Source organism: Sceloporus undulatus, chromosome 2 (assembly GCF_019175285.1).
Source record: "Sceloporus undulatus isolate JIND9_A2432 ecotype Alabama chromosome 2, SceUnd_v1.1, whole genome shotgun sequence".
Lineage (NCBI taxonomy): Eukaryota > Metazoa > Chordata > Lepidosauria > Squamata > Phrynosomatidae > Sceloporus > Sceloporus undulatus.
The window spans coordinates 293,597,709-293,613,350 of record NC_056523.1 but is presented as its reverse complement, the minus strand read 5'-3'; the positions used below and the strand labels follow the sequence as shown (position 1 = coordinate 293,613,350).

At 37.8% G+C, this 15,642-nt stretch overlaps 1 protein-coding gene across 3 annotated transcripts in view; it reads left to right on the top strand.

Annotated features, from left to right (window-relative positions):
* PIK3R1 (phosphoinositide-3-kinase regulatory subunit 1) overlaps positions 1-15,642 on the top strand; it is a 76,388-nt gene that overhangs the window by 27,097 nt on the left and 33,649 nt on the right. The window contains exon 1 of one of the 3 annotated variants that reach the window (XM_042453511.1): positions 14,268-14,427. The exons of the other annotated variants lie outside the window; for them this stretch is intronic. Within the exon in view, the coding sequence (XP_042309445.1) occupies positions 14,283-14,427 (145 nt within the window). The 5' untranslated portion in view covers positions 14,268-14,282. Of the gene's footprint in view, positions 1-14,267; positions 14,428-15,642 lie in introns of those variants that run through there. 3 annotated transcript variants of the gene reach the window in all.

Genomic DNA, 15,642 nt, shown 5'->3' with positions numbered 1-15,642 from the left:
GTAACCCGAAAAAACATTCGTAACCTGGAACAGTTTTTTTAAATAGATTTTTTTCGTAACCCGGAAATTTCGTAAGGCGGCGCATTCGTATCCCGGGGTACCACTGTATTTGAAACTTAAATAGTAATTGTTATTTCACATATGGTAACAGTAGCCCATATGTAAAATAGTTCATAAAGGAGAATTTGATATTATACTAGAAAACTTCCTGATAACATAATTATTGCACAGTGCTCCCTTTTTTTACGCGGGGGATCTGTTCCGGACCCCCCCACTCGTAAAAAAGCCCGCATGCTCGAGCCCCATTGAAAGTAATGGGGCTCATGCATGCAGTGCGGTGGCGCAGCGGTGCACACGTGCCTCAGGTGCATGCCCATTCATCTAAATGGGACACGCCACCCCTTGCACCCCCTACTGCGCCCTCACAGCTTTCAGCGTATGCTGAAAGCCACGTATAGTGCATCCACGTATAATGCAGGCGCACTGTACTATGGGACAAGAAAACCTGGGGATGAGGAAGAGGAAGAGCATTAAGGCATGGATAAGCATACTCTGCAATGGAAGACTTGTTGTTTGAATTGTGTATTTCAGAAGAAAGTAGCTATCATTCTTATGAATAGTGTAGAACAGTGTTGCTTAAGCTATCTGATATGGGGAACCAGCAGTTACAGCACGCCCATGATATACATGGGCTCACCATATGCAGACTTGAGGTCATGCGGATGGTGAGCCCTAATATGGTGAATGCGCCGGACCACCAAGGCACACCCCATTCAAATGAATGGGGGTTTATTCATTTGTGGAATTTGCCTTACAGAACGGAACAGCTCCCCATGTAAGGAGAGGGTGCACTGTATATTTTTGAAGTGTGGTAGGAACTGGCACCATATTTATGCCCATTGGCAATAATGGTTACTTTCTTTCCTAGAAACTCACCAGGGACCATCAGCCAATGGCTTCAGGACTAGCCCTGGTCCAAAGTCCACCACTTTGAGTAGCACTGGTGTAGAGAAAATGGCTGTAGAAAGATTATTCCCTCCTCAGCCACTAGCAACGGAGATGGAAATAGTCAGGAAATTGAATTGATTAGCAGTAGAATCAGGACAAAAGAAAGGAAGAAGTATTTCGCTGAAGTGAAACAAACAGAATTATGGAATACATTGTCAGAAGATGCAGCAACCAGATTAGAATGTGTTGTTTTATTTCTTTGCTTTATACTTTATGATTTATACTTTATACTTTATGAGAAACTTCAGAAATGATTATATGCTTTTGAATATGTACCAGTCTCCAGATATAAATTGAAATGAAGTTCTTGCCAAATCAATCGAGTCAGCTGTTCCAAATCAAACATAATTTATCTAATAAATTGTCTTACATAAGCAGTTTTGTAAAAAGCAAATAAAAGCATTATTTTCTGGAATAATAAACTCTGAGACTTGACCTTTCTGTGGGCTTCAGAGACTTGTCTGTTAGTAGGGGAAAGTGTAGAGTAACACAATGGTAAATAACAAGAGTTGTTTGTTTCTTTTAAAACAGATATTTAGATTTAAAAGGCCTTTGTTCAGCCAAGATGGGGCCTCCTCATCTTGCTTTTAAAAGTGCTGCTTTTAAAAGTGCTGTGTTTGTAACTTGCCTTCTACAGCTTATGAATTTTCACAGTTTCCTTTCTGGGACACTTTTTTTTGTGTGTGCTGACAGAACAAACCCATTCAGTTTGAACAATTTGCAGTCTTAATCTTAACTGCTAGGTTTTTATTCATTTTTTTTTAAAAAAAACAACTCCATTCTGATGGGGACGGGGAACACAAATATTGCAATATTCAGCTAGTAGTTTTTAAGATTACTGTTTAGAAGAAAATGCCAATTACCTTTGCCTACTTATTCTTCAAAGACCACAGACATCACACTTCTGTTTTTGTGTACACTGTTGGTGAAGATTTTTACAGTCTGACTTCTGTAACATTGATTTGACAACTCCATGTAGTTTTCAGCAGATCAGTGTTAGCTGATAAGGCACCTTGATCTTGTTGAGCAATTTGATGAAGTAAAGAAAAGGGCTGCCTAACAGTCAGGAAGACAAGGTGTTGGCTTCTGGACACGTGTCACTCAACATCCTGCAAGCATATCGTTGCCAACTATCCAGTAACCTCAGATGTGTGCAGCTGAGATAAATGGGGGCTGCAATTGTGTTGTCTCCAAAGGACTGACTGACTCTCCCAGTACTTCCCCAAAAAGACAAGTTTTTCTTTTCCTCTTTGGTTTGCATTAGCCTTGGTCTCCAGATACTTACCTGTTTGCATTTGATGAGCTTGAACTGCATCTAGGTAACCCAACTTGCCATTGAAAAAAGAGAGTGCTCCCAACTTTGGTCCAAAATGTTACCATACCTGGTTAACTAAAGTAGACAGTGTGGAGCAGGCTTGTAACTTTTCTGTGTTTCACCAAGTGGTTTATTTATGATTTCATATCACTACCCCCACTCCACTGTGTAAATAATTTCTGGCTTGAAAAAGAATCATTTTGTTACCATCTCAAGCAAACATGAGTCCAAATGTAATCATTTCTCCTCCTTTCCCCATGTGCTTTTTTTCCTATTAGTGTTGCCTGATGAAGAAACCTGTGGTTTCAACAGCTTGCACAGAAAATTTTATACTTTTTGGTTATTATACTGAAGCTATTAACACAATGTATATCTTGCAATTAGTTTGTGTGATGTTTTCCTGTCTGATTGTAGAAAATTCTTAAAGCAGACAACCCAGATGAGTGGCAGTTTATGGGATTTATTTTTAAAAGCATGCTTGAAATCTTGAATCAAGTTGTTGTGGCCATCTTCGTTCTCCACACCCATTCTAGATCAAATCTACATATACTGGTTCAAGTTTATTTTAATTCATTGCAATGAGATCAGCACTTGCTGATTTTTTAAAATTTATTTATTTTTGTATTTTCGATGACTGTGCCACCCAAAATGATAAAAAATATATACCTTTGGGGTGGTTGGTATGGGGACACCTGATATTGGGAAAGAAATAAATGTTGGTTTGCAAATATTTTAAAAATTTGAACCTCTTTACTAACAGATGATAGAATAAATTGATTTATTAGCATAGAAAAGGAAAGATAATTGTAGGCTGATCTAGGTTTTTTTCTCTTCAGGTGTTTCCTTTAAGACCCACATTTTGAGTATTTATCATAACTAAAGAAAAGAAACTGAATAGCTAACTTTTTAAAACTGTTGCCTTTTTCAAAATTTATAAGTGTAAACAAACTCTAGTTTATAAATGAGAACTACTGAAATATGGTAACCAGAACTATTTTCTCAAAGGATGCTTTTAACTTGTTACTTTTTCTTCAATATTCTATATTCGTTCAGTATAGCCAAGAAAAGCTGCCATCTTCCTCCTACCAAGGTCATTAGCTAAATTCCTCATTAACCTGGGTGAAATTAGGATCAGACGTATAAAGATTATCTGGGATTTGATGTTTAACCTGGTTATTGGGAATCCTGGCTGAGAAAGTACTATAGAATAGTGCTGTAGTCTTAGAAATTCACATTGTCAGTCCAAGTTGAGATATTTATTGCCCCATCCATAAGCTACTGCTTGTTTCTTCTGTTACATACTATCTGACATGTCCTCCTTATCTATAAACAAGGTAATGCTGTGAAACAGTGTATTGATTTTAATAATGTACTAAACACAAGTGTGAGTGCTTGGTCATAAAAATCCATATTTTCTTCCTGCACATTTCAGATTCTAAAGTCTGGTTTATATTTTATAATCTATTTCTTAAGTATGGATCTCAAATACATGCACGTGCGCACACACACACACACACACACACACACACACAAGACTCAGGTGTAAAGGGCACAACACATTTAAAGGTTGTGTGTACCTTAAAAAAGCACAAGGTGGATTCTGTGGAAGGTCTGAGCTCAGCACCAAAGACAAGGCCTAGAATGGCATCCAGTGTTAATTTGGTAGTTTCCTGTAGTAACAGAATAATAGATACATTTGTTGTTTTATACATTTTCATAGGCTAGGGCTAACTTCGATGATAAATGGAGTAGGTACATATACAGTAAGTTTTAGCTCATAGAAATGCATACTACAATGTTGTTGTTATGTGCTATCAAGTTGTTTCTGACTTCTGGTGATCCTAAGGCCTTATCATGGGGTTTTCTTGGCAGGTTTCTTCAGATTGAGTTTGCCATTGCTTTTCTCTGAGGCTGAGAGAGTGATAATAATGTATTCGAGTGCTAGAGCAGTCAGTGCAATCATATATGTCTATTGGGAAGAAAATCTCATTGAGTTTGATGGCATTTATTTCCAGCTAATTAGAGTGGCCATTTATCATCTCAAGGAAAATATGCACAGATTTTCATACATATAGATGCAAGTGTAGGGATACTCATCAGATGAGTTGTGTGCCTGCTCAGTCTGATGCCAAGGTGTTAGTATATTGATATTCTGCTTCCAAGCCCCTATTCCCCCTTCTTGGAGTTCTCTGTCTTTAAACTGGATTTGGATTGTACATCTCTTTAAAAAGGAAGCTTCATATTGAAGACTGCTCTTTGTAGAGAAGACTGTCCACTTTTTCATATGTTACTTATAGGACTATAACATAAGGGAAGTTCTCTATTGGACACCAAAAATTAGGACTAGGAGTAAAATTAGGACTAAAAGATACAACTTCTGCTCTGCTTGGCGAAGCTAGCATACTTCCTCTTCAGGAGCAGAAAAAATCTTCCTTGAATTAGTTGTCTATATCTGCAGATATACATGCATTCATCTTCTTGGAGAGCCTCTATTTAAAGACCTCCAAAGAAAGAGACTCCACCACTCTCCGAGGGAGTGTGTTCTACTATCAAACAGCTCTTACTATCAGGATGCCTCCTAATGTTTAGGTGGAATCTCTTCCTGTAGCTTCATCCATTGTTCTATATTCTAGTCTCTGGAGTAGCAGAAAACAAGCTTAGTCCTCAGTGTGACATCCTTCAAACTTTTAGACAACTATCATATCACCTCTTATCTTCTCTAGACTAAACACCCAGCTTTCTAAATTTCTCCTCATAGGGCGTGGTTTCCAGACGTTTCACCATTTTGGTTGTTCTCCTCTGGCAGGGACGTAGCCAGGGGGGGGGTTCTTGGGGTCCGGACCCCCCCTTCCATTAGAAAAATGAGTGGTGTGTGCTGCTGCACCGCCACACTCAAGTCCCATTATAATGGTGGCACTTAGTCTGGACCCCCCCTTCCTAAAATCCTAGCTACGTCCCTGCCTCTGGACATGTTCCAGCTTCCCAACATCTTTTTTGAATGGTAGTGCCCAGTGTTGAATGCAATGGTCCAGGCAAGGCCTGAACAAAGTGGAATAGAATAGTACTGTTACTTCCCTCCATCTAGACACTATACTTATGTTGATGCAGCCTGGAATTGCATTGTGTTTTTTAGCTGCTGCTTCACACTGTTGACCCATGTTCAACTTATACTTGAGGCAGGGTTGTGTAGTGTTCTGACTGTTGGACTAGGACTCTTGAGAACCCCACTGGGTGACCTTGGGCAAGTCACACACTCAGCAAACCACCTCTGAATAAATCTTGCTGACAAAATTCTATGATAATTCTTGAATCGAAGTCAACTTGAAAGTACAAAACAACTCATATTCTAAAGATATGTACGGCTATAGGCATGCTTCTGTAGGCTTTTATGTGTTGCCCAATGAGTGAGATGAATGAATCCCAATCATACATTTAATCTAAATTAAGAAAACTTTACCAGGTGTGTGATTGAGGAGAAAAATCTGCCGCTCTAGCTGATTTCCAGAGCATAAGTGAGAAAACGGAAAGCCATTATTTAAATCAGCCCTGAACTGTTTTTACAATCTTAAAGAAAATATAGTTCTACTACACACATGTATATACACACAAAGGCCTAAATTCAATTTCTTGTCCCAACTAAAGCAATATGATTTTTAAAAAGGCAATGTGATTTATAAAACTGATGACACTGTAGTCAGCAATTGGATGTTGGCATAAAAGCAACTGGGTTTAGGCCAGACAGAATACCTTGCACACATACATGTAGCATTTATGTTTTTACCTTAGCTTTTGCCAAAATGAATTATGGCATATACAACAGTGCATTTTTCATATTGAAGGAATAAAATTAATAAAAACCAATAATACAAAAGGTAAGACTAAACAGTGAAACCAGCAGTTAAACTCTGGATCAAAACAATTAATGAACCTTTCTGAAGTGTTGATGAATGCCATTAAGGGATTTTGGGAAAGCATATCATACTTCACATGGCATCTTAAAAATAGAAAAAGTAAATATTCCTAGAGAAGAAGTTTCAGAATTTAGGCATTCTAAAAACAAAACCCAAAAAGGTTATTATCCCAGACATTATCTGCTTTTTCCCAAATGGCTGCACACCTCAAATAATTATTTTAATTAGTGTGCAGGATTTTGGGGGAGAAGCACCATTTTAAATAGCCAGGCTAGGAAAGGTAAGCCTTTAGAGACTGAGACCAGAAAAAACAAATACATCTTCATTTGAAATGTATATATTGCATATGAAAAGGAACCAAAACTACAAGAGATCTTTTTTACATGTAATTTAGGACCCAAACAGACAGGCCATAATAAAGCAGCTTCGGGTCACTTTGGAGGTATGATGTTTAAATAACACATGCTTTCCAAGAGGCCAGAAGCAGCACAAAAGCCACACTCCAGTCCTAAGGACTGGAGCACAGCTTTGGCATAGCTTCTGGCCTCTTAAGATGCATGTGTCATTTAAACAGCCTACCTCCAAAGTGACCCAAAGCAGCTTTATTTTGGCCTGTCTGTTTGGGCCCATACACACTTTTATCCATTTGCTGGAATGCAATATAGGAAGCAGCATTGATATTGGTGTGCATGCTGGTCTTGCTGTTGTTTGTTGCAGTATTCTGCAAAGTTCCTCTGAAACTGAATTGCAATGTGAGAGTCTTCACTGGGAAGAGCTACCACCAAAAGAGCAAATGAAGCTTTTGTGTATTTTACTTTTTCTGTCAGAGCACACACAGCTGCTTACAACAGCACAGAACATGCCATATAATGATTAAAAAAAGACTGTCCATGATTGTAGATGTGGCCTCCTATATAAACATATTTCTTCTTTAATAATAATAATTAATAATTTGTTTTATTTATATACCGCTATTCCAAAGATCATAGCGGTGAACAGCAAGTAAGCTAATTAGCAAGTAAGCAAATTTGCCCCCAACAGTCATTTTAGCAACCTCGGAAGGATGCAAGCCTGAGTCGAGCTTGGGCCCTTTTGCTGGTTTTGAACTCGCAACCTTGTGGTTTTGAGTGAATGGCTGCAGTACAGGCATTTAACCACTGCACCACCAGGGCTCCTAGATTCTGCTCTGTGTACAGTTTCTGCATACATGTTTGCACCTTGACTTTTTCTCGCTCTCCTAATTCATGAAATTAAAAAAAAAAGTGGGCAGGAAGAGTTGGCAAATGAGAGATGGATTGAACACAATAATATGTATGTTGTTTAAATACCTGAGAGATGTGCATTACAGTTTATGTGCTGGAACCATTTCTGTTGGGCTGAGCAAACATCTGACAGATTACGTGCAAGTACATCTGGGTGCGCTTCATTATTTGATTGCCTTAGGAGACTGCTGTTTAAGTTGGCAAATTGACTTATTAAAAGCAACGCTTGTCTCCTGGCAAGATTATAGCATGACCGGGGGGGGGGAGCCCAAATGTTGGGGTATAATGTGTTTATACGGTAAGGAAACTATAAAGTTACCAGGGAAAAGTAGAATTAAATGTGGTTCCAATTTATTGTACTGGGCTCACGAGCCCTTCAGGATTCAGAAGTAAATGATGAAATCTTTTTATTTCTGAATCAATTATGTTGAACAAATCTGGAATTTTCATAAAAAGTCTAGAGGGGTTTTTTTCATCCTCAGTATTTCCTGAATGTTTGTGCAGTACTTAAAGTAATAATGCAGATGGTAACAGAATAGAAGGTTTTGTTTAGTCTCACTGCATGGGCTTTGCTGTGTGAAATTTAGAGCAACTTCACACAAAGTTTTAAACTTTGTAAGGTTTTTTTTGTGTGCTTGGAAACAGCTCTGTGTGTATTGGATAAATGGGGAAAAAAATCAACAAATGAGGTAACATTGGACAAACATTAATACTGAGCCTTAAACAGACTGAAAACTACCATTGCTGTTAGGTCCATTTTTCTTCAGGAGTATCCACGATTTAAGCTCTTGTGGTTCCTTCTTAGTAGGGAAACTGGAAAGTATGCAATACATGGCTTCAGTTGAGAAATCCCAAGAGCTAGAGTTGCAGTCAGCATATTTCATTTATAGTGTTCATAGTTGTGACAAACCAGTTTCTTGCACTGGACAAAAACTGCTAAACTTATCTCATATATACAAACAATTATTATTGCTTTTGTATTTCTTTTACATCAAAGGAACAGGGAGAATCTTACTAGAGTAGTCAATATTAGAGGAATGACTGCCAGTGTGTGTATGCATGTATATTGGTACTAATACACTGGGAGGGGGAAGGAACACTGCAATCTTATAAATGGCATTGTAGGTAATCTTGAGGCCCCTGCAGAATACAGACCTGACCCCCTCACTGAGAAGATCTACCACAGATAGTGAGAAGTGGTATCACATGTAAATGACAAAGCAGTCAGAAGTTGTTTGCATTTGAAACCGCACTGAGAGTAAGCAGCAGTAGGTGGATGAAAGGTGGGCAAAGGCAGAAAGAGTTAAGTGAGAATAAGACTGGAGAAGGGGAGAAAGAGATGAGAGGATGGAAGAGTAAAGGAAGAATGGGATAGAGTTTTGTGCTTTGTTGCACAAGTTTTCACAAAATTGTTCCAAAATGTGAAAAAATGTGCAAAACCTCTCATAATCACACCCAAAGTAGATAAAACTTGAAATTATCCATGCATGAGTATGTAATATGCAAATATTTACATCCTGCCTAATGATTGTTGCGGCAAAATAATACTAGATCTTGCTGCTAATACTTAGTACTTCCACTTGTGTGCACAAGCACATATATTCTTAATTTGTCCAACCTGCGGATTATATGAAGAGCTGTGGGTTTCTTACCCTTTGAAGGAAAAAAGAAAGGGAAACATTCATTTCAGTTTTCCAGAATAAAGCAATAAAACATGCATATGGAATTTTCTTTCCAAATTACAGATGTCTTGCTTGAGGGATTTTCTTTCACAATTGTTAGCATTGCAGTAACTGAAAATTTCATCTAGAAGCATCTAGCAATTCAGTTTAGGCATCCAAAGGAAATGGGCAGGCAAAGTTACCAGAGGAATACAAATACAGCAATTGTGAGAATTCCAGTTTCTCCCTCCACGATGCTAGAAATTTAGAGAGTGAAGGAAAAAACAACTGGAGACACAGAATTCTTAGTGGGTGTTTAGTGCCCTCATTTTGCCCTCCTCCAGCTACACCCTGAGACTTGCCTCTGCACCAAAGTTGTCTGCCTTTGTATTTATTTTTACACGATGCAAAGCAGATGGATTCAGTAGCTTTCTCTCAAACCTGATCCTCATATTTAGAAGACAGCATGACATTTTAATTACATAATGAAGATAATTAAGACTTTAATTTCCACCCAGTCATATAGTGTAGTTAGCCGAAATGGACTTCATTTCTTGACAGAATAGGCATGCTTATACAGTCAGCCCTCCATATCCATGGATTCCTTACCCATGGATTCAACCATCCACAACTTGAAAATGTCTTCAAAAATATATAAATTCCAAAAATCAAACCTTGATTTTGCCATTTTATATAAGGAATATTATTTGACTACACCACTGTATCCAAAGGGACTTGAGCACCCATTGATTTTGGTATCCACAAGGAGTCCTGGAGCCAAACCATAGCAGATACCAAGGGCCCATTGTATATCTAGAGACAGAGATAGAGATAGATCTGTCAGAGCAAGATGTCCTGTTGGGGAACTGTTATGAATCAAAAAAGTGGGATAAGGAACTTGAAATATATACTGTACATAACATTATCCCTAAAATGAAAAATTAATTAAGGACCTTAAAAATGTCTGAAGCATAGTTTAGTATCTCCTTTGTTGTAAGCCACCCGGATTCCCAGTGATTGGGATAAATAAATCTTATTATTATTATTATTATTATTATTATTATTATTATTATTATTCTGCCCATAGCTCAGTGGCCTAGTGCTTTTCTAAGGACAGGAGCTGTTCTAAAGCATTAATCATAAATACTGCAACTCAGGGGGCAACTTCAAAGCTATCAGCACTTTTATTTTAACAGTATGCCATCAGAGCTTTTCAAGGACTGTTCTTTGGCATGAATAAAGGCTGAGGTTTTTTTTCTAATGTTTTGACTTTTTTAAATTGTAATTACTGTACTATAAAGCATTGGAAAAAATATTTCTGTACAGTAGTCCAAAATGGCAGAGATTTGCTCATATTGCCTGGCACTTGCTCCTTTTTTGTGGGGGGGAAAGGGGGGAACATAATACAAAATGTTACCGCCTGCCTAATTTGTATTCCTCATTGGTATTAGATGTTATGTGTCAAGTTAAATATCTAACCCAGCCAGGAACCTCCCAAGAAGATGACTTTGGACCACCATCTCACTGTCTGTCAGTGTGAGCTACCTCACAGGGAGATTGTGAAATGATGGGAGAGAGCCAGGTAGGGAGAGTTTCTTGGGGACAGAAATTTCTCTTCATGAACACTTATGCCAAGTAAATTTTGTGGATTTTTCCTACAAGAGATTAATATGGCTATCCTCTTTCAAACCAGAACAAATGTGGGATATATGTGTATAAGGTAAAGTTGAACAAACAATGGGCTGGTACAGACCGGCCCATTGCGACGTCCTCGTCACATGCTAGGGTTGCCTCAGGGCGCTCCACCCACATGCCCCTCAACCCTAGCACGTGATGAGGGCATCACAATGGTGGCGCCCTGTACACATGGGCACCGCAATTGTTAGACAAGTGCTGCGCAGCAGCCGCATGGTGCCGTGCGGTGCTTGCATAAAAAGAATCCGCTTTGGCAGGTTCTTTTTCCTCCGCAGGGAAGCCGCACGATTTGGTGGCTGAGGCTTCCCTGCGGAGGAAAAAAAGCCGCCACTGCTTCAGAGCATTTTACAAGTATGTACCGGGCCAATGACCCCTTTCAAATTTGCTTGCACTCCTCCCTCCTTCCCTCTCTAATTCCTTCTCAATATTGAACGTCACTCAGTGTTTTTGAGGGTAGGGGGAATAGAGGGCACTGGATAAACCAGCAACATAATACACAATTATATTGTTGATGTAGATGATGATGATGATTATGATGATGATGATTTTGGCATTCTGGCACATAATGCTGTATATTTGTACATTTCCCAGTCAGACAAACTGAACCCACTAATTTATTTTGTAGATGTCTTGGGTTTTTCTTTTTTAATCTTTTACAATTCTCTAGGTGTATGACATGTTTTACAATTGATGCAGAAACACTAACAAAATCTTTCCCTGCCTTACAGTTTAAAATTGTTGCTCCAGAACTTCCATTACTCATTCTGTGCCATCACAGAATTAGTTCTACATCCGGTATAGTACTTATAAAAGTTTGTTAAGACAAGTCTTATAACTTTTATAAAAGCTGTACTTAAAAAGTGGCCTATAGGGGGAGTAGAATATAACAGAAGTTTAACTACAGGGATTTTTTAAAGGTCTCAGTTGGAGCCAACAAAAAACATCTGTTGTCTTATTTATAGCTCCCGTTTCCAAGAAGTATATTCTATAGCAGATGAAAAAAGTAGATGACAGCTCATAATTCATAAAGTTACCAAAGCCTAATCTGATAGAACATCATGTACAAAACTCCTCCCTACTACAATATCACTTCCTTAATGCAAGATAGCAATGACTTTGCTGTGCATTAAATTGAGAGTTGACATAAAATTTACAGCACTTCTTAAAATAATTAAGCATTAATAAGGAAGTGTGGTATATCACTATTAAAAAATGTTGGCTCAGAATCAGCATGTCGCTGTTGGAGAGATGCAGTTTGTTATCACATTCTTGAAAGTAATGCAATCCTTGTATTGTCGTGTTAATCTTTTTGAAGGGACTTTTTGGGTGTGATTTCTGTCAAGATATTGTTTTGAAAGTTGGGGGGAAAGTTGCATCTTGAAATACTACTTATTAACTTATTTGCATCTGAGGAAGTAAACTGAGCCTACGAAAGGTTAGGGTCCAACTTCTTCTAGCCTGTTAGTTTCAAACATGTTACAAGTTCCCTTTCATACTTATTTACTAACAGTTTACCACAGCTGGCCAAAATTTCTGCCCCTCTTCAGAAGTCTGATATATATGGAAGGAGTTTTTAGACAATTAATGTAACAATTTAGCTAGCAATTTCTTTGACATAAACGAGGATATGAATAGTATTGCATGAAATCAACTGACTATATTGACAGAATGTCACTTTGCTCATTTTCATAGATTTTTGTCCCCTTTGATCCTACTGTTTATCTATCCAAGTTAGATTTTTTTTCTTCCTAAGCACTGATGATTTATGGAGCAAAACCCTGTGCAGATTTAGTGGAAGTTCCACAAGGTTCAGTGAAACTATGCACATCCAGTGAAGTATAGATAGTATTTAGGCTTACTATTCTTGGCCATAAGCCAGATTCGAAGATGTTACTGAACCGATGTTCCCAGCATTCCTCACTATTGACTATTCTGGCAAATGTAGATGGGATTTGTAGTCCAACAACATCTGAAGGGTTACTTTTTGCCTTCCCATGACCTGATATTTCTATCCATAAATGTGCTCAGTTACTAGTAACAGAATACATTGCTGCTATAAACATTTTTAGTGCAACGCTATAAAAAGATAAATTCCATTAGGAGCATTGGCCATAATCTGGTGAGTTTTGTAAAATATTCAGGCAACATCCTTTAATATCTTACAAACATTTCCTTTTACACACCCACATGGCAAAACACTTTTGCAATACTTCTGTTGGACAAAAAAATAATAATCTTGCTATAGGGGAGATGAGCTGAAAGTCCTTCTGGGCATGGAAAGGACACATCTAGTGGTCTTTAAAGTCCAAAGCACACTGCAGAAATAATTCAGTTTGAGATTGCTTTAACCTCTCTGGCTCAATACTAAGGGATTTTGGGAACTGTAGTTTCATGAGACATTTAGCCTTCTCTGTGAAGAGCTCTGGTGCCACAATAAACTATAATTCCCAGGAATCCTTAGCACTGAGCCAAGGCAGTTAAGTGATCTCAAACTGGATTATTTCTGTAATGTGTTTTGGAACCAAGTCATATCCATTTTCATGGGACTGAAAACACACTTAATTTTCTTGAAATGTGTGCCCCTGCAGTCCAGATTTCTAAACATAAATGCACACATCTAAATGAATTTTCATGAAGCTATCCAAATGTCTTTTGTGATAAAACTTTTACATTGACATGCCAGAGCAGGTACAATATAATTGCTTCCTAGATGCCCATGATTTAAAACACTTGAACTTGCATAAGTGTCTGAAAATCTTGGTGATGATTAGGATGACTGAGTTTGACTTTAACAGTAATATTAGACCATAGTCTTCTGTACACCTTCTAGTAAATGAGTGCCTTTTTCCATAGGGTGTCTTATTACATTTCAAAGGGCAGGTTAGGATATAATTTCTAGGACTAGGACGCTGGCTAATCCTCTAGCAGTAATGAAAGGTTTGGCCCAGACACTTGGAGAGCCACTCTTCCAGCTTTAACTTTCCATAGGCCTTTGCCAGGTAATAACTCTGAAAATCTCTTTTTACCAAGAACTACTCCAAAAGGTGCAGCTGTGTGCTGGTTTCGTCTTGCAGTTTGTAGCTATGTTGGCAGCCCTTAGACGCAAGGTATGTTGTCGGCTCCCACACGTTGCTGTTGCTAAAAGCTGTTCAGGCCTGTCTCTGTTAGTGGGAGAGGAGAGCTTTTGGATTGGAGGGAATCCCAACTTCTTTTTCATCTGATTGGTTATCGCCCTGGCAAGGTAAAAATAGAACTAGTCGAAAATCCAGCAGTTCTGACATGTCATCAGAAGCGTCCTCTAAGCTGAGATAAATGCTTAATAACTTGTGAGGAAGACTCTTTATGCCTCTCCCGTGGCTTGCGAATTTGGGAGACAGTTGGGTTTAAAATAAAACCCAAACCGCATACTTGGTCTTATGTGTAAAGTAAAATGATTACTTTAAGTGAAAAACTGATACTGGATTGCAGCAGAGGAATCTGCAAAGTTGCCCAGATTCTTAAGAATGGACTTGGGTCTCCAAATCTCTGTACTATTTTACAGCACAGTACAAAGCAGAAGATCGTTTTAAAGTCAGGTACTGGTTGTCAAGCTTTATTATTTCTGTGTATTTGTAAAAATTGCATATTGGAAGTGGGGCTCATTTCTCACTGTAACCTGTGCACAATTCTCTGCTCTGTTGGTTCTAATCCATATTCAAAAGTTGCTTTGGCTTTGGTTGTTGGAATACTGACTTTTATTCCATGTTGCTGTACAGTAGTATGTTTTTAAAGGTTAAAACGTTATGAACAGACATGGATTCAGTCTTAGTGCATCTTGTAAAATAGCATTTAGTTCTAAGAATGTTGAAAAATGTTTACTTTGGCTGACAAATGTTTCTTTAGGTCTTTCCTCCCTGTCTTGTTTAAATTATTGTGATTTTTAGTTTTGTGCCAAAGGTGGAAAGTTTACTGCTGAAATGTACCAATTGCAGCATAATGATATCTGAACTTTTTTCAGAATCTTTGCAGAAAATAGCTGGTCCAAAACATACACTTTCAAAAAAGAAATCTATGAATAGTTTTATTTTCTTCTTAGTTCAGTAGTTAATTGAATGGGTGGAATTTTTACATACTCAAAAATCTTGATTTTTCATATTAAGCATGTGCATAGGATAGCAACCTGAAAGTTATATTTTCTATAATAAACCCAATGTATTACAGGTGTATTTCTAGGAACTATGAAATACAGAACAAGATGAGAGAAGTCTCTCATTTAAAATGTTTTAATTCTTATATTCTATAAAATTCTGTTGTATATGTTTATCAAAATGTTCAGGGCTTTTTCAAATGAAGTATCATAACGGTCATTTGCTCTGCCTTCATACTCCTGCTCCCCCAGATATTAAGTTGTTAAAAGTAAGTCCATGTACAGAAATATTGAATGACCCGGCAGGAAATTATATTGAAGTAAAGTTGAAATGGAATTTTGGTTGATAGTAGGGATGTATGGTCCCCAAGACAACAAGGGAGTAGTTTATCAAAAACTCCATAGAGAAATTGACGAATTAGATTACGATAAAGTAATATTACTAGGAGACTTTAATGGAGTGGTCAAACTGAATGTTGATAGAAAGTCAGAAACCCACATAAAACCCAATCAAGGATCTTGCCATCCTAGAGTTGCATGGTTGCCAGAGGTGGTCCTATTTTGGAGCAATCCTTGTTTTAATCCTGTAATAATAAGTTGTCTTCTAGGGGGTATTATTATTATTATTATTATTATTATTATTATTATTATTATTATTATTATT